This window comes from Phoxinus phoxinus (assembly GCF_949152265.1).
Source record: "Phoxinus phoxinus genome assembly, chromosome: 5".
In the NCBI taxonomy this organism is placed as follows: Eukaryota; Metazoa; Chordata; class Actinopteri; order Cypriniformes; family Leuciscidae; genus Phoxinus; species Phoxinus phoxinus.
This window is the reverse complement of record NC_136880.1, coordinates 25563094-25587561: the sequence shown is the minus strand read 5'-3', so window position 1 is coordinate 25587561 and position 24468 is coordinate 25563094. Positions and strand designations below refer to the sequence as shown.

The 24468-nt window shown below is 38.4% G+C and overlaps 1 protein-coding gene across 9 annotated transcripts in view; it reads right to left on the bottom strand.

Moving 5' to 3' along the window:
- Positions 1-24468, bottom strand: part of tnika (TRAF2 and NCK interacting kinase a) — a 92052-nt gene that overhangs the window by 36160 nt on the left and 31424 nt on the right. For all 9 annotated transcript variants that reach the window (XM_079611824.1, XM_079611825.1, XM_079611828.1 and 6 more), the window contains exons 3-7: positions 16298-16354; positions 10105-10230; positions 3099-3209; positions 2163-2253; positions 350-480 (exon numbers count right to left, since the gene is read on the bottom strand). In XM_079611824.1, coding sequence (XP_079467950.1) covers positions 350-480; positions 2163-2253; positions 3099-3209; positions 10105-10230; positions 16298-16354 — 516 coding nt within the window. The remainder of the gene's footprint in view (positions 1-349; positions 481-2162; positions 2254-3098; positions 3210-10104; positions 10231-16297; positions 16355-24468) is intronic.

Below are 24468 nucleotides of genomic sequence, written 5' to 3'. Positions count from 1 at the left end.
ACACTGCCAGCCGTGGCACGGATCACTGTATTAGCCTGAGTGATTCGTGGATAATGGTGACTAAATTGTTTCCAAGGAGAGTTTATTTGATTTTGATTGCATATGCTCACATGTGTATTGAGTAAATTGAGGACCCGTGATCAATACTCTCCTACCGGCTAAATCACTGCAGACCAATTCGAAATAAGAGCGTTCTGTTCTGCGTCTCCATCAGCAGCGGCACGGCCACGTCCAAAATGCATTTGTGCGTGTTTTCTCACGATGCAAGACACTCGACTATCACTTCAAGAAAACCCATGTAGTATATCATATGATACAGATTATACATGTCTGAGAGAGGAAAGCTCACCTTATAGTCATATGTGGCCTCAGGATTCTCATCACACGCAATGACCTCTGGTGCCATCCAATAAGGGGTGCCGATGAAAGTGTTCCTGCGGCTCACGGTGCGGTCCAGCTGTGCACTCACACCGAAGTCCACTGGGGTTCAGACGAAACCGAGAAAGAGAGGAAACCAGTCTGATCGGTGTTCTAACCAGGTGTTAAAAACCATCTTTGTTCTGACAAGTGAAAGGACATCTTGTCAGTCACTGCGGGTTTCTATTTCTGCAGTGTCAACGTGCGGTCACATCGTGGAGTTTAGCAGGAGAGGGAAAAAAAGTTCCACCATTCAGATTTCGCTTGTGTTGACCAACAGAAATTTACTTCTTGGTCATTCCATGTCAAATTAACCAAATTTCAGAAACTTCCCGGGTCAAATTTTTGATTTTGTTTTCTTATCTGAAGAAAGACAGATAAATAGTGATGAAAGCCAAAATTCTAAATGTAGTGGCTGTATATTTACTGAGTAATTCACTACTTTGTAAAAGGGTGTCAAAATGACAATTTGGATTTGAGATTTGGAGCCAAATTACAGGGGGGTAAAAATTACTTAAAAAAGATAAGATACATTTCTAGTTTCAGTATTGTTTGTTCTTCAGACATTTCCCTTTAAACAAGTATCAGCCGTATGAAAAGTTTCTGACCACTAAAAATTTGTACAAATTACCAATTTACTCATGGAGCCGCATTAATATCTCCATATCTCTGGGATTGAATTATATAGGGCTTTTAAAATGAAGGTACCAAAAAAAAAGGTTTGCTAAGAACCAGAATCTAAAAGGGTATTAATATATATTTAATACATCTTGAGTTATAGGCATACAAACTTTGGGGAAAAGCACTTGTGTTTTTTGCCCCTTTTTTGTACTATTTCACCAGAAGAAAAAAAACGTTAAATCAAAATCAAAATTATTAGCCGGGGGCCTTTGGTTGAGTTGACATGGAATGCCACTTCTGTGTAACACTGTTGGCCACAATTTTGTTTTGTTTTCTGTGAATTTCACCAAAATTTCTATAATGTGATCACACCTTCATACCGAGTAGACCACGCCCACAGTGGAACCTCTGGACCATTGCTTCAAAACTGTACATTAAACTTCAAACACGTTTGACTGGCTGTGATTGCGTGCGTGGCGCATCCAGTGTAGACCAACTGTTTGTCACTTGAAACTTAAAATGCTTACACAATGTGCTATAGGGCAAAGGGCCACTGGCGCCGCAGCTTTGATTAGTGTCAAACATGCTGTCAAGATAGATGACTTCCTGTAAAGTACTGGATTACATAAGATGCTAGTTTAACTAGGTATGCTAAATTGAACCAATATATGCAAATGCCTGTGCTTTCAGGTAATTGCCCTCTCCTCACATTGCAAATGAAGATGTAATGAGATAAAAGCAAATGTACTCAGGGCAAAGAGAGACAGAAAAACAAAAATATTTGTTTTGAAAAGCTCCTTTCACAAGTCCAAACTTTTAGCATTCAGCCTTGAGCATATTTAGGAAATCTGCTAGAGTAGCGACTGTCAACTGAAGAATGATCAATTATTTACCCCACACTGGCGAAATTGATTTACCTCTGATCCACCCTACTTTGTCTCACAGTCAATGCTAATTTCCTCACTGAGCTTTAAAAGGGGGCGCCGCTAAAGGACAACAGCGCATTAGCATTGCTGGGCCGTGCTCCTCTCGCATTCCTTTGCTTTGAAACGTCCTCGGCACAGTCACAGCGAGGACTGTAAATGCTATGTAAAGTTATCTGAGCCTCAGGGCTGCGCTCTTACCTAGTTTGACCTCAGCGTTCTCTGTTAGCAGCACATTCTGGCCTTTGATGTCCCTGTGGATGACTTTGTGCTGGTGGAGATGAGTGAGCCCCTGGCAGAGAGACAAACATGAATTGAGAGAGAAAAGGAATAGTAGAATGGCAGAATCTTTCATTCACAAGTTAGGCTGTGAATGAGTACCATTAATTAACTATAAATGGGTTTCACATTTAAAACCTAACAAGCAGCGTGTGTGTGTGTGTGTGTGTTGTTTTTTCTTCATGTTCGTTTGTTTATTTAAAATAAATGTCACTTGGTTTGATATTGTGTCTAATGCAATGAGCTTCATACATTAAGTATGCCTTAAAAGAATAGTTGACAGAAAATCTTTACTATTATTTTCAGATCCTCAAGTGGTTTCAAACTGGCATCATGTTATTTTTTTACTGTTGAGCACAAAATGATTCATGCTCTATCTATGAAGTCTTTTGAATGCATACCATATAAACTGCCTTTCTAAAGACCCTAAACTTTTGAGTTGTAGTGTATTTTATTATAGTGCTGAAAAATACACTTTGAACACAGCAGATGAAATGTATGGTTCTATCATGATTTAATTTTTATTGTATATAAATTATACAAACAAATGTGTTCCACAGAAAAATAATGACATTTTATAGGTTTGGATTATTCCTCTATTTTGTTTGGTGAAATTCAAAATCTATCCATATAACACTTTTTTGGGGCTGTAATGGGGTTTTTTTTTAGTCAAAAGTGGCAATCTATGGTCCTTAGTTTGTCTATGTGATTGCCAGGTGGAATATCAGCCAGTGGACCTGGTAAACTGCCTTAGCCAAGTTGGTTAGGACTGGTAAACCACCTAAAACAGAAGATGTTCCAAATGCTGTTTTGAAGCTGATTTTCCCAGCAGGGAAGAATAAAGACTTGAGCGGTTACCCTGAGGATCTCTCTGCTAATGTAGGCGGTCCAGTCTTCCCTCAGCGAGTTGCCCTTGGTGTTCTTGATCAGGTCTGTCACTGAGCCTGCGCCACAGAACTCCATCACCAGCTGTAGAAGAGACAACAAGTCACTTCCTACAAATCAAAACAGTTTTTTTTTTTTCATCTTTCACACAGGCCCTTAAAGACCATTAAATTGAAATGAGAGCTATATGGCTTTTAGTCTAATTCTGATTGCTTTGAGGTCATATATACTCAGCAAAAAAGAAACATCCTCCCACTTTCAACTGCTTTTTTCAAGCAAATGTCTTACTAGCTATGAACAAAAAGATTCAACAAATGAGACCTAAATGGGGGGGAAAAAAATTAGGGATGCGCCGATCCGATATTCAGTATCGGTATCGGCTCCGATACTGACATTTTTGCCGGATCGGGTATCGGTCAGACGAGGCCGATCCAAATCCGATATTGTGCGTATACTATTCTGTGCTATTGTTAAGCCCCACAAAAGGCACAAAAACATTATAAAGCACCATAAAGTTGTCGTGCACTATATTATAAGTGTTCTGAAGCCATTATATAGTATAATGTGAGATATAAATGAATATTTAAGTCATTAAATTCAAGATCACGTACACTTTTCCCTCCGCTGCGGCTGTCAGTCATTCTCCATTCAGCATCAAACAGCGCGTCGCGCTCGGTACGACAGTCAACACGATGAACAACTCTCTCCAAGATGATTCAATGTTACTATAATTATACTTGATCTGTAGATATAGGTCAATGGTTTTGCATTAAACAACTTTATCTTGCCGGACTTTATTGCTGTACCTTAACTAAGTTACTTTCTACCGGGTGTCTGCTCACAACACTGGAGTCAGAGCACTATAGCAGCTAACTGTTCTTCACGCGCACAGTAACTGACATTTAAAACTGTTAAAAGAAAATAATAAATAAACTATTGCTTAGATAGATACTGTATAATACTCTAAGCATCAATATGTCTTTCCTTCGTGCTTTGATTTGAACTCTTCAATGTGGACTCGACGCGCTGCGCGCTGTTACTCATGTTGCTTCAAGCGCATCATTCTGCGCTCGGGATGCGCATAAGCGCTGTGTGCCGCTTTTCATATCAATACAGCGATTGTTCTGTATAGACTGTTCTGTACTATCCATCATGTTGCTGCCTCATTAAACCGCTGTGCTATACATTTAAAACATGTCTCAATTTTATAGTAGGCTATAAAATAATTAATATTTTTGATGTTTGTTATCTTGTTTTTCATGAATGTATTTTACAACAATACAAAGAGCAATGTGTAACGTTTTACCAGATTTAGTGTTACACTTATTCTCATATTTGTTCCCCACTTTTATTCCCCACAATTATTGTGCACTTGTGATTTTTCTAGACTAAATTTTACTGCTTAATTATCCACTATTCTAGTTTAATTTCCCATTTGCAGTGCAAATAGCATCCATTAAACATCCTGTGCAAATTTTGCACTTTAATTTTGAATGTCAACAAGTTTAAGCTACTGAACTTTTTATTTTATTTTGCACTTGTTGCTCTGGTGCTGGTTTAATAAATCACTAAACTTGTGAATACATTGTTTGTCATTTTGTTTTACAAGGCTAAAAAAATATTGTTTAAGTTGAGCCTGATATCTTGCAAAGTAATGCATACAGCTTATTAAGTAATTTAGCTCTTTTAACATTTTACCTTTGTATCGGATCGGTACTCGGTATCGGCCGATATTGAATTGCAGGTATCGGAATCGGTATCGGAAACAAAAAAGGTGGATCGGAGCATCCCTAAAAAAAATCCAAATCTGACAAACAGAAACAGAAGCGTGGGTCCGTCTCAAGTCAGTATCTGGTGTGGCCACCAGCAGCTTTAAAGTCCTACAGTGCATTTCATCTTCATGCACAGACACATTTTCCAGTGTTTGCTGTCAGATGTTTCTACCATAAAGATCTGTAAAGTGTATTAAAATTTTACAAATCTTTTAAATACAATATCCTAAAAAAGGGGTGTTTCTTTTTTTTGCAGAGTTTATATGCTAGTGCTACATTCACTTTTAGCAACTTAAACTATTAAAATTCACAGTCTCTTCTGGGCAGAATATTATTATTTTTTTGTATCAATGTTTCTCATACAGAACTAAACAGAATTTGGTCCAATCAAACGCTCTTTAGAATGAGAACATCGCTCCCCCCAAAATTCCTCTTCAACTTCAAATATGTAAACAGTACAAGAAATAGTGTTCAAAAGATTTCCACGGGTCTTGAAACACTTTTAATGTCTCTTAGCCTCCCTGAATATCATATCTGTGCAGTTGTCCCATTTAATCTTATTTTACCCTTGTCTGCCATTTGCTTATCAAAAATATATTAGAACAACACACCTAAAGTGCATACCATCACAAACATAACCCGAACAAACAAACCGCACAATAGGGACCGCCTGCTTTAATCAGCCGGTTTCATTTTCATCACGACCCACTGGGTGAATTTTATTATATATTAAGAATTTATTTAGAGAGGAAAGTCCCTCAGATCATTAAAATAACATGATAAATATTGCAGCATTCAACACAAACACCCAAGTAGGGACATTCAAATGGAGGACATAAATCTTTGAGCACTGCTCAACCGCAGGCTGAGAGAGAGAGAGAGAGAGAAAGAGAGAGCGCGTGTGGAAACTGTCCATTAATATGCATGTGGATGCTGGGATAAATGTAGCAGACAGGAGGATATGCCTGTCACCATCGTCATGCGCTGAAGATCTGATCCTTTCCTCTCCTAACGGCCCGTGTCTCTCAGACCCAGGATGTGCAGTGTTTAAAAGGCGGCATCACTCAGGTTTAATTGGACCTAATTTGGCTGCGAGAACGAAACTTGCGGGAAAGCACAGGAGATCAGCCGGGACTTTCACTTTAATATCTGATGTGAATCACACTTAAATCTAGAAGCGCATGTCTTGTCTGACCACACAAAACAACAACAAAACAAAAAAGCAGTGGTTAGTAGATGTACACATTAATAAAAAGGGGAGAATTAAAATGGAAATGATTTTATTAATATTTGGAAGTAAGAATTGCCCTGAGTTATAAAGCAAGATTTGTAACATTTCTGCTTGAAAATTGTGGGAAACAAGAAAATTACTTTGTTGAAATGGGGACATATTAAAGAAATTGAGTTTACATGTTGAATATAGCTTGAGGCTGCCTAGGAAGCCTGGTGTCTTGGTTTTAAAACAGAAAGGATAAATTTACACCACAGAATAATGATGAGATGAATAGAAAGAACACGATAATACTTCAAACTTTAACCCAAGTGACTGCCACATCCAATTTGAGTTTCTGAAACCTCCTTGGAAATTTAATTGAAGCAAAAAGTTCATCTCTTTTTTCAGCAGTCATAATGATTTGTAAATCCACAGATGCAAACGTTGATAATGCTGTAATACAAATAAGCCCATATTACAGGGGCATGTTAGTTAATCACTGCCCATTAATCTTTGTCCGTTTGTTTTCCCTGGTGGAGGCAATGAACTCTTACAGAGGATTTGTTCTCATGAAAAGGGCAACTGTCAAATAACCACAATCTACCGTTCGAGTACAGAAATCTGTGAAAAATTGTTTTGAGAAACATTGTGAGCCCACTCACATTTAAACGCCTAACTAATGGAATTTACTCAGCGTACAAGCTATATTTAGTTTGATGCAAATGAAAATAAAAATGCAGCACATTAAATAGGTTGGGCCGTTTTGTACCTGGGTGTTGATTGTTTAAAACATTAAAAATGTATTTTCAGAACCAAAAAAATTTAACTATTCTCAGCGACTCATATAAAGTTGTTAAATACAGTAAGCTACAGTCGGTAGAACTGTTTTAACAGTATTAACAGTATTAACCGTGTTAACAGCGGAAGAACGGTAGCAACAATTTTTCATATATATATATATACAATAATTATAACGCCAGTTTGCTGCTTTGTTTGTTACTCAACACCAAATGAACAATACACCAGTTGTGGATATGGAAATTGCTGCAAGATGTAGCTAGACAGCTTAGCTGATCCTCAGACCGTCCGATTTAGCCTTATTCTGTTGTAATTGGAAGTGACTTGTGCTTCTAGCTCCTCTAAATCGCACTTCAGCGGAGAGTGTCCTGTCTAGTCACGAGCCTTTGAGCACAGCCCTCAGGTTCAAATACTCCATGTTAGAGATGTGTGCTCAACCACACAACAGCCACTCAAGCTGGCTGCCTCTGGAAATGGCCTCCAGTTAAATAAGGAAACACTTTACATTATTCAGTTCTCTGAAACTAAACATTTGCTTCTGAGACCAGTAGCATTAAAAACTGTGAAGTTCAATCAAGGATAAATCCACTGCGTATGAACGGTTGAAGTTAAGCTCAGTAATCTTGAGTTCGAAGCAAATCATAATCCACTTATGACATGCAAAACCACATCAACACAAATAAAGAAACATCATGTGCTGCTTGACCTCTTTAATACTACATAAATCATAAGAAACTTGCTGTTTTTCTGTCTGGGATGCCACAAATGAGGAAGAATGAGATCATTAAGCACTGCTGATGAGGCCGTGTTTTGGGTGATGGTGCTTCTCTATTTTAAGACACGACTCATTTTCACAGACTATCACACTCAATCGTAACCAGCGATTCAGCACCAATGCGTGTCCTACTAGAGAAGTGTGCATACAGTAGGACTGTGTGATGTGTAGGCATTTTCACAGTGACATGGTTCTCCATACTATAAAAACTTCATTATCTTGTTTAATTCCTTTGAAAAGATGAGCACTGCAGATCACCAGCATGCACAGTGTTTGATGCTGATGTTCTTAACTACCTTCACCAACATAGCATGTGCATATAGATATTAACAGAAATTAAAATTATTCAAAAATTAATTCAATGATTTCTATAAATATACATATAATAAATATTAAATTCTATACATTATTGTGTGTGTATGCGTGCGTTAAATTTATTTATATATTATATTAAATGTTTTTATAATATACTTTTCTTTTTTTTTCATATACAAAATTATTTCCAATTTTGGGTAGGAAGCAGCAGTGAAAAAAGCAAACTGGTCCCTATGCTTAATAAACCCACTGATGATCAGCTGCAATTCTGATTTATTAAAATAAAAAGTACTACAAAACCCTTGGAGACCAGATGTAGAAAAAGTATCAGGAAATTATTAGTAATCAGAAGTTATCAAGAGATATTAAAAAGCATTTGTACATAACCTAATTAATATTCATGAGCTACGCCTTCATTTTACGCCTTCATTACGCATCATTTTTTAGTCAACCTTGCTTTTTGAACTGGAGCTCTAACAGCTAGTCCAGCAATAATTAGCTAAATTCAGCCTAGAGCAATGTGGATAGATACATGCTAGTGAAAGAAAGCTAGTCTTTTTCAAAAGGGCAGGCTTTCATCGCCTCTGTGTCCTCTTCATCCGTCTGAATAGAATGTGCAACGTGCTGCAAACTAATCTTTGTGCACTTGGACAAAACTGAATGAGTAATTTATAGGCATCAAGCTTAATTCAGAGTTCACAGCACTAACTGCTGTTAAGGCCAAGTCGGTGAGAGCAATCGTAAAATAGAAAGTATTTCTAAAAGAGCAGCGCTGACACTCGCGCTGACACAGAGTGCCAGAGTGAATGGACTTCCTTTGGAAACATGCATGCCAACTACCTGACGAGCAGGACCAAAATTGAATGTGGGTTTCAGCCACTTGGTCATGCCAAGAGCTTCTTTCCCAATCTCTGTCTCTTTCTGATTTTGATTGGCAGGTCAAAGGGAATATTGAAGAGGTTTGTGGCCCTCGAGTCTTACAGCAGTGGGAATGTCACCCTTCATCTGAAAGGTCTGCCCATTCAAGAGCTGCCACCCGACGCTGAGATGCGTCACAAATGCTCTTCATTTCCTGCGATGTCTATCTTTATTGGTGGAGGGATCCATCTGCGTGCCCCTGTGTGTCCCTGCAGCCGCTGATAAACAACACAAATTACCCTGCCACAATCAGACCTGTCCTGTCTTTCAGCTGAGGAAGAGAAGGGAAGTGGTCGGAGAGGGGAAAAAAGTTGGTAGGAGAGGAAAATATGGACAGAAGTAAAGTACAGTGGGAGATCGACTGAAAGAATAAGTCTAGACGGCAGACAGAACAGCCTCTCTGACCTTACTACTGAGATAAATCTGGATGAATCGAGTGAATATAGCGTAAAATAAGCGTTTCTTTTTTTTTGTCTCATTGGCAACATTTAATTGATTTATAGCAGTGATTCTTGACCCATTTCAATGGATAACAATATTTGAAAAATTGGGCTATAGGCTAATACTAGGCTATAGGGTAAATTATATGTCTTGTTTTCCTGTTGTAATTATGACTAAGATGCTCATTAACACAAACTGGTGTTATAAAAGTCTGTTTAAATAATTAAATCAATTAATTTAATGATTTCAGAAGTTTTAAAACTTTCATTAAATGTTGTTGAGGGGGGGGGGGGTATTTTTTACATTTGTTAAAAATGCAAGTTAAATCATTTTTATAAATAACATATGTATGCATAAATTATTTTATTAAAACTAAATAGAAACCTGCAATGGTCAACCATTACCATTAGGTGTGCTCAACACACAACTGTGATGCAACGCTGTGATTACTACATAAAAATCAAGAGAAATTATGTTATTGAAATACTTATAATAAAAAGCTTTTACAGGCTTTACAAAGTCCTTAACTTTTCCCAGCACAGAGCACCATTAACTCTCCATGACAACAAGTCTGTAGGCAAGACAACGGTGCTTTGATTCCTGTTCATCAATGTTCATTCAAGGCCCATTTATCATACACTTCCTCATGGGCCCAAAAAAGACCACATATACACAGGGCAGTGTGTGTGAAGCACAGATGGACACACTCTCTCCTTTTCCACTGGCACAGTGGGGCACGGTACTCACCCACAGCTGGTCGTCCACACCGGGAGGGTTCTTTTTAATGAAGGCACCATAGTAGGTGGCGATGTTCCTGTGGTGAGAGTATTTCTTCAGCATGTTGATCTCAGCTTTGATCTCCTCCTCTTCCTCCTGTCAAGACACATAGAGCAGGGGATCATGGGATAGCTCACATTCCACCCTCTCTAAAGTAAAGCTTGAGGCCTGTGGGATCACTCTAGTGACCTATAAGAAATCTAGTTGTAAATATAATTCTTTTGAAGTGTTGGTGCTTAATGTAAAAATATCTAGTGTAAACGATAAATCACGTTTGAAAATTCTGCTGGCTACTGTATACAGGCCACCAGGGCACCATACAGACTTTATCAAAGAATTTGCGGACTTTCTATCAGAATTAGTATTGGCTGCAGATAAAGTACTAATTGTTGGTGACTTTAATATACACATAGATAATGAAAAAGATGCATTGGGATTGGCATTTAAAGACATTATAAACTCAATTGGAGTTAGACAACACGTGTCAGGACCGACTCATTGTCGTAATCATACTTTAGATCTAATACTATCACATGGAATAGATATTGATGCCGTTGAAATACTGCAACAGAGCGATGACATCTCAGATCACTATCTAGTCTCGTGTAAATTACATTTAGCCAAGGCTGCAAAGCCGACTCCGTGTTATAAATATGTTAGACCGATCACTTCTGCCACTAAAGATTGCTTTATCAATAATCTTCCTAATCAGTTTCATCATCTCAGCATCCCGGATAGCTTAGAAGAACTTGATATTGCAACAGAAACTTTTAACTCTCTCTTTTCCAGCACTTTAGACACAGTTGCTCCGCTGCGCTTAAAGAAGATTAAAGAACATAGTCCAACGCCGTGGCACAACGAGCACACTCAGGCCCTTAAGAGAGCAGCCAGAAAAATGGAGCGCAACTGGAAGAAAACAAAACTAGAGGTGTTTAGGATTTCATGGAAGGAGAGCTCGATTGCTTACAGAGAGGCTTTAAAAGCTGCTAGATCTGCTTATTTTTCAACCCTATTAGAAGATAACAAACATAATCCTAGGTATTTATTTGAAACAGTGGCTAAACTAACGAAAAAGAAAGCTTCAAGCCCAGAAGTTTCCATGCAACACAGCAGTAATGACTTTATGAACTTCTTCACTTATAAGATCGATAATATCAGGGACAAAATTATAACTATGCAACCGTCTAATACAGTATCGCATCAGGAAGTGCATTGTAGTCTCCCTGAGGGAAAATTTGATTCATTCATTGCTATAGGAGAGGAAGAATTTTGCAAACTCGTCAAATCATCTAAATCGACAACGTGCATGTTAGACCCTATACCGACTAAGCTGCTGAAAGAGATGCTTCCAGATGTCATAGATCCTCTTCTTAATATCATTAATTCATCTTTGTCTCTAGGATACGTACCAAAAACCTTTAAGCTAGCTATGATTAAACCGCTTGTTAAAAAACAGCAACTTGATCCTACAAAGCTAGTCAATTACAGGCCGATCTCTAATCTGCCATTTCTGTCAAAAATATTAGAAAAAGCAGTATCCTCACAACTGTGTTCCTTTCTTGAAAGAAATGATATCTGCGAGGATTTTCAGTCCGGATTTAGACCGTACCATAGTACCGAGACAGCTCTCGTTAGAGTCACAAATGATTTGCTCTTATCATCCGATCGTGGTTGTATCTCTCTATTAGTATTACTGGATCTTAGTGCTGCATTTGACACCATTGACCACAACATCCTTTTAAATAGACTCGAACATTATGTTGGCATTAGTGGAATTGCACTAGCATGGTTTAAATCATACTTATCTGACCGTTATCAGTTTGTAGCAATAAATGAAGAGATGTCTTATCAATCACAAGTTCAGTATGGCGTACCACAAGGCTCAGTACTAGGACCGCTGCTGTTCACTCTGTATATGCTACCATTAGGAGATATCATTAGGAAACATGGAATTAGCTTTCACTGTTATGCCGACGATACTCAGCTGTATATTTCTTCAAAACCTAACGAAACCTACGAATTCACAAAATTAACGGAATGCATAGCCGATATAAAAAATTGGATGACTAGTAATTTCCTACTACTAAATTCAGAAAAAACAGAGATTCTAATTATTGGACAAAAAACTTCCACACGTAATAACCTAGAGTACTGTCTAACACTTGATGGCTGCTCTGTTAAGTCTTCGTCGTCGGTTAGGAACCTGGGTGTGCTCTTTGATACCAATCTTTCATTTGAAAGTCATGTGTCTAGTATCTGTAAAACCGCTTTCTTCCATCTTAAAAATATATCTAAATTACGTCATATGCTCTCAATGAATAATGCAGAACAATTAGTTCATGCGTTTATGACCTCAAGGCTAGATTATTGTAATGCTCTACTGGGTGGTTGCCCTGCACGCTTAATAAACAAACTACAGCTAGTTCAAAACGCAGCAGCTCGAGTTCTTACTAGAACCAGGAAGTATGACCATATTAGCCCTGTTCTGTCAACACTGCATTGGCTGCCTATTAAACATCGGATAAATTTTAAAATATTGCTGATCACTTACAAAGCACTAAATGGTTTAGCTCCGCAGTACTTGAGCGAGCTCTTAACGCATTATAGTCCTTCACGTCTACTGCGATCTCAAAATTCCGGTCAGTTAATAATACCTAGAATATCAAAATCGACTGCTGGCGGTAGATCCTTTTCCTATTTAGCACCAAAACTTTGGAACAGTCTTCCTACCATTGTCCGGGAAGCAGACACACTCTGTCAGTTCAAATCTAGACTAAAAACACATCTCTTCAGCCTAGCATACACATAACACATTATAGACTTATATAATTAGGCTGCATAGTTTAGAACAGCCGGGACCGGGAACACTTCCCGTAATCCTGATGTACTTGGTACATCATAAGAAGGACGGCGTCTACGCTAATATTAGTCTCTCTGTCTATCCCGAGGTTTACCGCTGTCCACTGGAACCAGGCCGTATCCAGATCTGATGAAGGACCAGCGCCAGGACACGACGACGACGCCGCTGACCTGAAGTGTCAACCAGTCTCTCCTCCTCTCCACTCTGACTTCAAACAACCGGAACTGGACAAATACTCTGATTCATTCTGAACTTCATACACTGTTTACTCATTGGCCAGAGGAGAACTGGCCCCCGACTGAGCCTGGGTTCTCCCAAGGTTTTTTTCTCCCTTCTGTCACCTGATGGAGTTTTGGTTCCTTGCCGCTGTTGCCTTACCTTCTGGCTTGCTTAGTTGGGGACATTCAATATTCAACAATATTATAGATCTGCCTTAAAGGTGGATGATGATGAAATTATTTTTTGTATTATTTTCATGTTATCACTGTGAAGCTGCTTTGATACAATCTGTATTGTAAAAAGCGCTATATAAATAAAGATGACTTGACTTGACTTGACTATAATAAGGTCTGATGGCCCACTTACAGATGCAGGTGCTTTTACATGAAGTAGAGGGGGGGAAGGAAGGAAGGGAGAGAGTACAGGATTAGCTCTTGACCCAAAGAATTACATCTTGACTGGAGTGTCCCTCTAGGAGCCCCTCAGGACCCCACACTCAATGATCTCTTCTCAAGAACATGCTGGATGCTGCTGATTTGAGCTAATGACAACTCTTCATCTGCTCTCTCGTTCACTATAGGTCAAACAGTAATTTCCAGGAACAACCCTTCCTAATGATGACAGGGTTCCCACTCGACTAATGAATTTCCATGAGTTTTCTAGGCGTGCGTTTAGTGGATGAGGATTTTAAGAACTATTTTAAAGGAGATTGCACAACAAACAACCATTTCAAACCAATTAATTATTATAGATGCATGATACTGTATCTGTACCGTATTTATTGCCTGACATTGGAGATTTAATTTATTGATATTGTAGATGTTAGATAAATAATTGTTCACGTTTCATTGTTTTAAATGTACCTTTACCGTCATGTAATTAATAACACCGTTAAATGTAATCTTTAACAAAACTCAAAATTAATATCCATTTCTTACACAGTGCATGTTGTAATGCCTAAAATCACTTGTATCATTTAAAACTAGGAATGCACCGATAACACTTTCCAGAACGAGTCAGATACCGACACTTATTTTTAGTACTTGCCGATACCTGTATTTTCATAGCATTTTTAATTTTTCAAAATATTGGGCAGGGAAGCCAAAAGCCTAGCTTAGCACAAAGACTGGAGGTAAACGGCTCCAGCTAGCATACTGCTCCCAAGTGACAAAATAACGCCAACATTTTCCTATTTACATGTTGTGATTTGTATAGTCACAGCTTGTACAAATAACAAGGTCACATGAGAGCCAACCATCTTTTAACCGTATACATACTGGGAACTATATTCTCAGAAGGCGAAGCACAGCTACTTCTGCGGAGTGATTTGCTCGCAGCACATGAGAAGCCCTGTGGTGACGAGCAGAAAGATCGCTCAGAGTGTCGCGCTAATCACTCCGCAGAAGTAGCAGTGCTTCGCCTTCGGAGAATATAGTTCCCAGTATGTATACGGTTAGAGGATGGCTGTGTCGCATGTGACCTTGTTATTTGTACACGCTGTGACTATACAAATCACAACATGTAAATAGGAAAATGTTGCCGGTATTTCATCACTTATTGGGGGGCAGTATGCTAGCTGGAGCCGTTTATCTCCAGTCTTTGTGCTAAGCTAGGCTAGCGGTAGGTGCGTCAGACAGTTACGGTACGCACGGAGATGAGAAGGGTATGTATGGACTTATCTAACTAAAAAATAAATAATAAGCTAAGGACCCAAAAAGTCAGCGTGGTCCTTTAAGTTATTTTCATGCCTAATTACGCCTGTTAAAATGTATTGTAGGAGCTACTGTTCCTTTCACTGTTCATATTATTGCTCTATCATATATTATCTTTAATTTAATAGCACAGTGAATATTTAGAGCTAGTCGATCAGGGCTCATCCAGTCAAGACCAGTTTGTTAGATTAACATTAAGGACAAAGACAGCAGTAGGTTTATTAGGCTGCTGTCACTTTAAGAGCAGCACGTATCCAACAAACGTTTTCTTTTCAACGGTTTACGTTCATTTCACTTAAAGGATTAGTTCACTTTTAAAATGAAAATTCTCTCATCATATACTCACCCTTAAGTTGTTTCAAACCTGTATGAATTTCTTTCCTCTGCTGAACACAAAGGAAGATATTTAGAAGAATAGTATATTTTTTTCCTACCATGGAAGTCAATGGGAACCAAAAACTGTCTGGTTACTGACATTCTTCTAAATATCTTCCTTTGTGTTCAGCAGAGGAAAGAAATTCATACAGGTTTGAAACAACTTAAGGGTGAGTATATGATGACAGAATTTTCATTTTAAAAGTGAACTAATCCTTTAAGACATAACTGACCACGTTTCACAAGAACACTTGCCTATACGGAGTCTACGAAGGCGGCCGAATAGGTTTTTTGTAACAACCACAGTACATTGTACATTGTAAAGGGAAGACTGTTCATCCAACAAAACAAGAATCCATGAAACCTGCTAATCAAGTGTTATTCACCCTGAAATAACAGGGACAGCCACAGGCCATTACATATACAACCATCGGTGGCCAGAGAAATCATAGCTTGTGAATTGAATTTGCTACGGTATTTCAAATTGTACAACAGCTTATTAAATGCTAAACTGAATTCAGATTAAAAATAAAAAGAGATTGGAAAAATCTGCTGTTGGAAAGAGCACGCATGACTGCAATACTGCGGCTGATTAAAAAAATTATTCCCAATTCATATGCTAGAACTGCAGTAAAATAACGGTCTCTTCAAGAAACTCTACTTTAAAAACATAAGGCATTATAGCCATAAATGACATTATAGCATCCCTCTTTATAATAGAGCAGAAAAGATTTCTGCTCTATTATAAAGAGGGATGCTAAAAGGTAATTAAGATGACATCTACCTTAGCATCCAGAGAACTAATGAGGGGAAAACCAAGCCTAGAGGATATATAGATTTAATAAAACGTCAAAAATAAGACCAACTAAGCCTAAAATAAACCTGTGGATCTGAGCCGAGGACTCAAGAGGTTTTGACATCTTGTCTATGAAAGACCTCAACAGCTTCAGAGTATAATAAGAGGTCAAGATGGAAAGAACAATGAAAATAAACTCACCCCTGTGACATCCATGCACTTGATAGCAGCCAGTTGACCCGTTTTGACATGTCGGCCCTGAAGAGAAACAAACATAAGTTGTGCTTAGGTTCAAGACATTTGGGGAACAGATTTAAAACTTATTTTGTTGCGACTTCATCATGCCTGTGAAAAAAAAAACTAAATATACAATGAATATATTTAGGCTATAGCATCAAATAGTCCAACTCTGGACATAAACGACAAGCAATAATTTATACCCAAGAACACGCATTATGTCCTTAGAGAAGAGTGGTATGCTGGAATAGAGGCAAAAAGTCATGAAATACTAAAATAAGGCTGTTGTTTTCATGAACATCATCTTTAACGATCATGCAAGATATTTCTAAGAGAAGCTGACTTCAATTCCAGCATTTAGTGTTTATCCAAACAAATACACCCTAAGAAAATGCTTCACAAAAAAACTATTGTTCTATAATTGGCAATGAATTACTGCAAAGGAAAGCCTGTTGACAGTAGTGTAGTTAAACCTAAACCTTGACTACTCCGGTTTTTGTTATGTAAAAAATCTTTTATAATCTATTAATCTTTTCTTTTTCTTTTTTTATAGCTGGACTGTCATGCACACCTCATACCCTCACTATGTGATTTCAGTCTATTTAAAGGCACTGATAAATACAGTACTTCCATTTTAAGCGCAAGGACTTTAAAGACATGTTAAGTCTGTATATTTATTATAAATAATAAAAGCACTGACTTGATTTCCATGCTGTTTTTCAGCTTAACTATAAACATTAGCACTAGGTACAATACAATTCAAAAATTGAGTTGGTAATTTTTGTACATTTCTGAAATTAGGCTCACAAAGGCTGCATTTGCCAGCAGCAGCCATGCCAGCAGCCATATCACCCTGTAGCCCAAGACTGGTTGCCCACTGAAGCTAAGCGGGGCTGAGCCTGGTCAGTACTTGGATGGGAGACCTCCTGAGAAAACCAGGTTGCTGCTGGAAGAGGTGTTAGTGTGGCCAGCAGGGGGCGCTCACCCTGTGGTCTGTGGCGGGTGCTAACGCCCCAGTGTAGTGACGGGGAGAGTACTGACAAAGAGTGCCGTCCTTCGGATGAGACGTTAAACCAAGGTCCTGACTCTCTGTGGTCATTAAAAATCCCAGGATGTCTTTCGAAAGAGTAGGGGTGTAACCCCGGCATCCTGGCCAAATTTGCCCAGTGGCCTCTGTCCATCATGGCCTCCTAATCATCCTCCTATATATATACTAATTGGCTTCATCACTGTCTCCTCTCCACCAGTAAGCTGGTGTGTGGTGGGCGTTCTGGCGCAATATGGCTGCCGTCGCATCATCCAGGTGGATGCTGCACATTGGTGGTGGTTGAGGAGATCCCCCCTTCCATGTGAAGCGCTTTGAGTGTCCAGAAAAGCGCTATATAAATGTAATGAATTATTATTAATTATTTATTTATTTGATCAAAAAATATTATGAAATATTATTACCATTTAGAAGAAATTAAATTCATTTTAAAGTAAAGAAAGAAAGAAAGAAAGAAAGACATTTATTCCATTGATGGGAAATCTGAGTTTTCGGCATCATTACTCAGTATCACATGATCCTTCAGAAATCATTCTAATATGCTGATTTGCTGTTCAAGTACATTTCTTATTTAAAATGAATAATTTATTTGAGAGTGTACCTTAAGTGTTCCTAAAACAGTATACCGGTAAGATTCCCTCAAGTAACTGTTCTACACTTTTGAGACAACTATAGCTATTAAAGTGAGCAATATGACCACAATGAAGAGAACACTGTGTAAAGAAAGGCAATAGTCAACAACCAAAGCAACTCATGGGCTCAGTATCATTAAACCACCCACAGAAGCGTATTAGTTTAAGCACAGGTCAACGGTGAAATATGCAAACACAACTCCAAAATCACAATCACATGGAGGTTTACAGTCGAGGTGGTCTGTCCCCATTCTGGAGTCACAACAAGGAGGTTTTGTTCATAAAACATTGGAGTCCAAGTTGTGTCAGAACAGTTAAACCCAGATTTCACGATGTACAAAGTATTTTGGTAACACTATTTTACAGTGTCCTTGTTACATGTTACATGTACCATAGTAATAACAGTAAATTATGCATATTTACATGCAACTAACCCTCAACCAAATCCTAATCCTACCCTAACCCTATGGTAAGTACATGTAGTTGCTTAATATTACTCCAGTCCGTACTTAAATATGTAATTGCACTGTAACAGTGACACCTTAAAATAAAGTGTAACCAGTATTTTTTTTACAGAGAGAAAAAAACAAGCAGTGGCTTCCCTAATTCAGGAACATGTGGTATGTCTTCATCCTCAGCATGTCCCCATCCCCCCCTTGCTTATTAACACATTATCCCCTCTTTCAAGTCAGCATTCACAACTAACATCACAGGAAGATTGGGTAGAATTGATTTTAGGTACAAACTGAAATGAATAGCATAAATGACAGCCTACATTTTCAATTCAAAATAGCAAAAATGTAAAAGAAAAAAAAACGCTGAGTAGTTTGCACCACTGGACATTGCTGGTGTCAAACAATGGTTAGCTGCACAATTTGTCTCCCTGAATGTCTATGTTAGTTATGGTCCTGCTTTTAACAAAGTGCCTGGACTCATGTCGCCTTAACTATCTTCCTCATCCTCCGACACTAGCAACAACCTTCCCCAATCCCACCTTCCTTCAGACACAAGATAAACCGATAGAGGGATAGAGACAGCAAAGCACTAGGGGAAGTAAACAGAGGTACTAAAAGATGAAGATATATTGACAGTTAAATGTCAGAAGGAAAGGAAATCAGAATAGCCTCTGTAGAAATGCAGGATTCAACGTAACAAGATGAATGTCCTTGACTATTTGTTATAAATCCAAAAGAGAGATTGTCAGGCAAATGACAAGACCACCTTAGAGGCCCCATTGATGGGCAGAAATTCAACTCATGCACAGTCCCTTACCATAGCACAATAACTGTAGCTTCACATACACGCACACACAGAGCAGATGGGCCAGACAGTGCTGCTTTTCAAGGCCTCGGTGAATAGATTCAGCTGTCATTCAAAAGAAAAATCCAATCCTCTTTTCTTCCAACTTGAACATGGAGAGTTATTTTACCATCAGCAGGTGTTCAGCCATTGATTTCAATCCAGAACCTCAAGAACACACCGTCTACAACTAAACAAAGATACTACAAACTCTTGACCTTGACAGAACTGGTTTCTAATAATAGATCTACATAATAGGCCTATTCATTAATACATACTATTCTCAATCTCACCTCATAGACACTATTGCACTGCATTGCATTATATGTGAGCTTCATGAAGTCAGTGCTTTCATAATCGCAATTCCATTCAGCCATTGGTCTTTGTGACCTAGATCTGCAGTAACAGCCCTCATGAATGAGGATTATTGGATTTAAAAACGTATCTTATAAATGCTGTATACTTGAGTATATTTCTAGCGCTCTGACTCCTAATGGCATCGCTCAACAACGCTAGGTTACAAACAGGAATAATAATAGAATCGCTCGCTCTCTGCCAGAGTAAACAGAGCAGGAATGAAAGAGGGAGATGAAGATGAATAGCACTCGTTCCGTGACGCTCCGTAACACATGGGTCTGCTTCCTCCGATCCTACTCATGAAATTAAAGGCCACAAACTTCAAAAGCCAAAAGGAAATAACATGGAATATATGAATGTAATAATTATTCAGATCTCTGAAACAGGGTCTCAATGCACCATGGCATTACCATCACTGAATCATGGTACCACCACCGTACTTTTTAAAGGTAAATTGTGATGGCATTCCTGACTGCAATTTTTTTTAAATATTTAATTTAAAAAAAGACTTACTGAGTACATGAATAGCTCCCATAACAAACATGTTAGTGGGTGTTAACAGCCTCTGATTGATGCGTGACTTGCATTCCTCTTTGGTTTGAATTCAAGGTAAAATTATCTGCATAAATGAGGTAGTGGAGAAACTGTGATAGTTTTGGTAAACGTGTTGAAAGTTACAATTTTCAAATTTCTAAAAATGACAAATGTCATGTTTTGACTTATTTGCCATTGTTTTTTTTAGTGAAGGCGTTTATGAATTTATGACTGCCCTGTACAATTATAATATCAGTTTGGCTAATATGCATGTAAAGATAACATTTGATGAAAAAATATTGTATTTAAAATATTTATAGTAAAAAAAAAAAAAATCAAATTTTTAAGATTATAAAATAAATACTGATATAAAAAATATAAACTATACAAGTATAAATAGTACATCTAACAGATACAATAAAAATGTAAATCAATTCAACAACAAAAGCATCGGGCCAGTGAAAACATTGGCAGGGTAAATATAAATTTGCTTGAAATTATGATTTGTTATTAGAAAAATATATATAAATGTATATAAATATAATTATTACACTTAAAAGTATTCATTAAAAATAAGAAATGTAAATAAAAATAAAAATAATAATAGCAAAAGCACAATTAAAGCACTGTGGCTAAAATGATGAAAAATACATGCATATAGGGAATGATATAAATAAAGGCACTAATTGAACATTCAATCTCCTAGTATTGCCTAATTAGCAACAGAGACCAAATATTGAATATGTCATCATGAGGCTGCCATAACATGTCAGATTTCCAGTTAGTTTCTGCAGTTTCAGTGACAGCCAATTGCAATTTGCCTACAGCGCAAACGAAGCCATCTGCAGATGAATGTTGCCGTTCGACAGCGTCTCACAGCCTTCTTCTGCAGCATTACATGTTTGAGCTAGCGAGAGGACTACAGACAAAGGGCTCCAGGGGTGAGATGACAGGAATCGCCTGCAGTGTCAGGGAAACAACTGGATTTAATGAGATAGCCCAACTGTTTGAGATGCAGGAGAGAAGCGCGAGTCTCTCTTCACTCCATTCCCACTGAAACCAATTCGCTAGTGGCTTCTCCGCATGGCTGCAGAGGCGCAGTGCAAGGTGAGCGTTCCTGATAAGACTAAATTGACTCTTTGAGCGCTCTTTCGACAGGCCTTGGATTGCCGCCACCGCCAAATCGCACCAGTGCAAACTTTTGACCTCTCAGGCAAGAACAGACTAAAATACATTTTATAGATACTAAGAACAGATCTACAATTGGAAAATAGAGCTGCATGGCTATATTTTGCTAATATTGAGCATTTAAACACTGCCACGCTTATTCAGTGTTTGCAGCAGTGCTGAGCGGGGGAAACGCATGCACACCAGCCCACTCCAATCTGTCATTTCACAGCAGCTGATCAGCAAAACACTCCACGCGGTATAAAGGGCCACATAAGGGCTGAGGAAAGCCAGCCAAAACATTCTTAGCTACACAAGAGAGGAAAGTTACACCGCATCCAAAGACTTTTAATTCATTCTCTATGGGAGTTGAGCGGCAAGGGATTTGTGGAATCGATGGCGGAGTAGAGTAAGCGTTGAGAAGTTGAGAAGTGATCAATGTTATGCAAATGAGAGGTGAAAAAATGCCTGAGTTTCAGTGCACGCTGTCATATACTACTACATTTAGATTCAGATTTCAAATTCAGTTTGGATGCTTTGAATCTGTATAGACCATGGCTGGGTGAACAAAAATTTAATAAACTGACAATGTTTACAGGACTGCATGATTTTTTTTCTTCCCCCAAATCAGATTGTGTATTTTTCTGATAAGAATTGTGATTGCAATTTGAAGATTTTTTTTTAGGGCTGCACAATTTGGGCAAAAAAGAAAAAAAAGATTATACTCAAATTCTTACTGTTAGTTAAGGATAATATGCATGTATAAGGATATTGGCTGTTTGTTAGTACTTATAAAGTATATACTAATGCCTTATTCTGCATGACCCAATACCTAAACTTAACTACCTTACTAACTATTAAAGCAGTAATTAGGAGTTTAAGGCAAAAGTCATAGTTAAAAGTTAGTTAATAATGATAATTAGACCCTAATCTAAAGTGACCACCATTATTATTAAATATGTTAAACCAAATAAGAAATATTACTTTTGTAATAACATTTCAATGCAAAAAAAAAAGTGTATAATATATATATATATATATATACACACACAGTATATATAGTAAAATTACAATACTAACGAAACACCACAGTGTGACAGTTTCTTTATTTATTTACATGTGGAACTTGTAAACTTAAAAGTCTCTAGGAGTCAGAGGCAAAAACACTGATTAGAATAACACAGAAAATCAAAACAATAAACACTTCAATAAACACAAAAGCAGTAAACACTTGAGCAGCAGCTGCTGATCATAATACAATCTATATGGCAGTATAAAAAAAATACACTTGAGCAGAATTTTTTTTTCTACTCTCAAGTATTGCTCTAGAATCAATAAATCTAAACAAGCTGAAAAGTCCATCGACATTCACTGGACAAGTTAATGAACGCTGGGAATACAATCACTCTTTTCCGTCACCCTCAAACAGCCCCTCCTGGGATCCGAGCATCATCCAAGAGTGCCAAGAAATAAAGCCATGGCGAATAATTGAACACAATGTTTTTTTCTCCCAGCATGCAATCAGCCTGTAATCAGTGGGTCTGTCTCTCTTCTGCATAGCAATTCAATTACAAAGCCCATTGAGGACCATTAAAATGCAAGCGGCTCCCCATACAGTAGCCTAGCAACAATTACAGTAGGCAGTGCAGTCCACCGGAGGATAAGAACTGCTGATTGCTCCTCTTTCGCTCATCTAGGCTGATAAACAGAGCTCATGGAACGCTGCCCTGCTGGCCGGTTGGCACAGTTTGCTCTGAGCTAAATTAAGTTCCGACAGTTTGCAGACACTTTGATAGACTCACCAATGGTTAGTTTAAATATTGTCATCCAAGTCAGTGCTGGAGGAAACTGAAAAGCCTGATAATGTTTTGTTTATCATTCAGCCAAATGGTTCCTTTACAAGCTTTTTCTATGCAAGATTAAATAAAGTTCTCTCAGCACATCTCCTCTTAGAGAAGTGAGCATCTTGCAGTACCAGATTTCTGTTAAATCTACAGGGCAATTGAAGGGAGTGTGTTTGAGCTGCCGTGTTCAAATCCATATCTCTCCGCCTAGATCCGAGTAGGACAAATTTATGCTTTATCAAATTAAGTTCTGTGCTGCTCCAACCGCTGTTTGACTCCTGAGCTGCAAACAATCTAAAGCCCTCAGAAGAGAAAGACAAAGAGAGGACAGCAAATCAAATTTTCTCTTCAAAGAGCATCCTAAGTTTTGCCATACTGGACAGCTTATTAATCCCCTTCAACTCCCAAATGAAAAAATGGTTTTGAAATTTTAAAGGCAGCCTTGAAAATTCATTCAAAGCTCAAATTCATGTCTTATGGGAATATTGTAACCGGCAAGCACTGACAAGAGAAGCACTCGTGCAAGGACAATATAGTGAAAAACAAAACGGTCAGAATTCCCAAACACACTGAACAACGGAGTGGGGGTAATTCACAATTAATAATGCACAATACTTAGAGGCTCTGAAACGTTTCCTCAGTGCGATTCATTCCAGCACAATATCCATCCCCGGTGACCTATATGGAGCAGAAATGTGGGTAATGCGCGTCTCTGCATAGTGTGAATACGCTATTGGCTGCTAATATGGGTTACTTCGTTTCCCAGGAGAGTGCAAAAAGCAGAGCCACAGCGAGGGAGCGATGGAGGAGAGGAGAGAGTGAAATGAAAAGAAACGCCAGAGAAAAGAGCAGCAGGGTAGATGGAAATGATTGGCCTGCAGGCCACACTACCATCTCGGTGAGGAGTGACAGTGTTACAAGGTCACAATCAGCCCGTCTCTGCACATCTCGAACACAAATCAGTACAGCAAACAACAATGCAGCGCTAGACCCTGTTCTGCCAGCACACATCAGCGCAGCGCACGGACAGATGAAGCACAGGGACGTGACTGGACAGGACAATATGCAGGATTACATGACATGGTTTAGAGCTAGTGGCTGTGTCCGAATTTTCGGATTTTCCATAGTATCCTAGGCAATCGACCGAGTATGCAGGGAGCGAGAGTGGAGATGATGACACAGGAGGAGTCATGAAACGATGCAAAGCGTTTCTATAGCGAGAGCTGGTCAATGGGCTGATGATGTCATAATGGGATC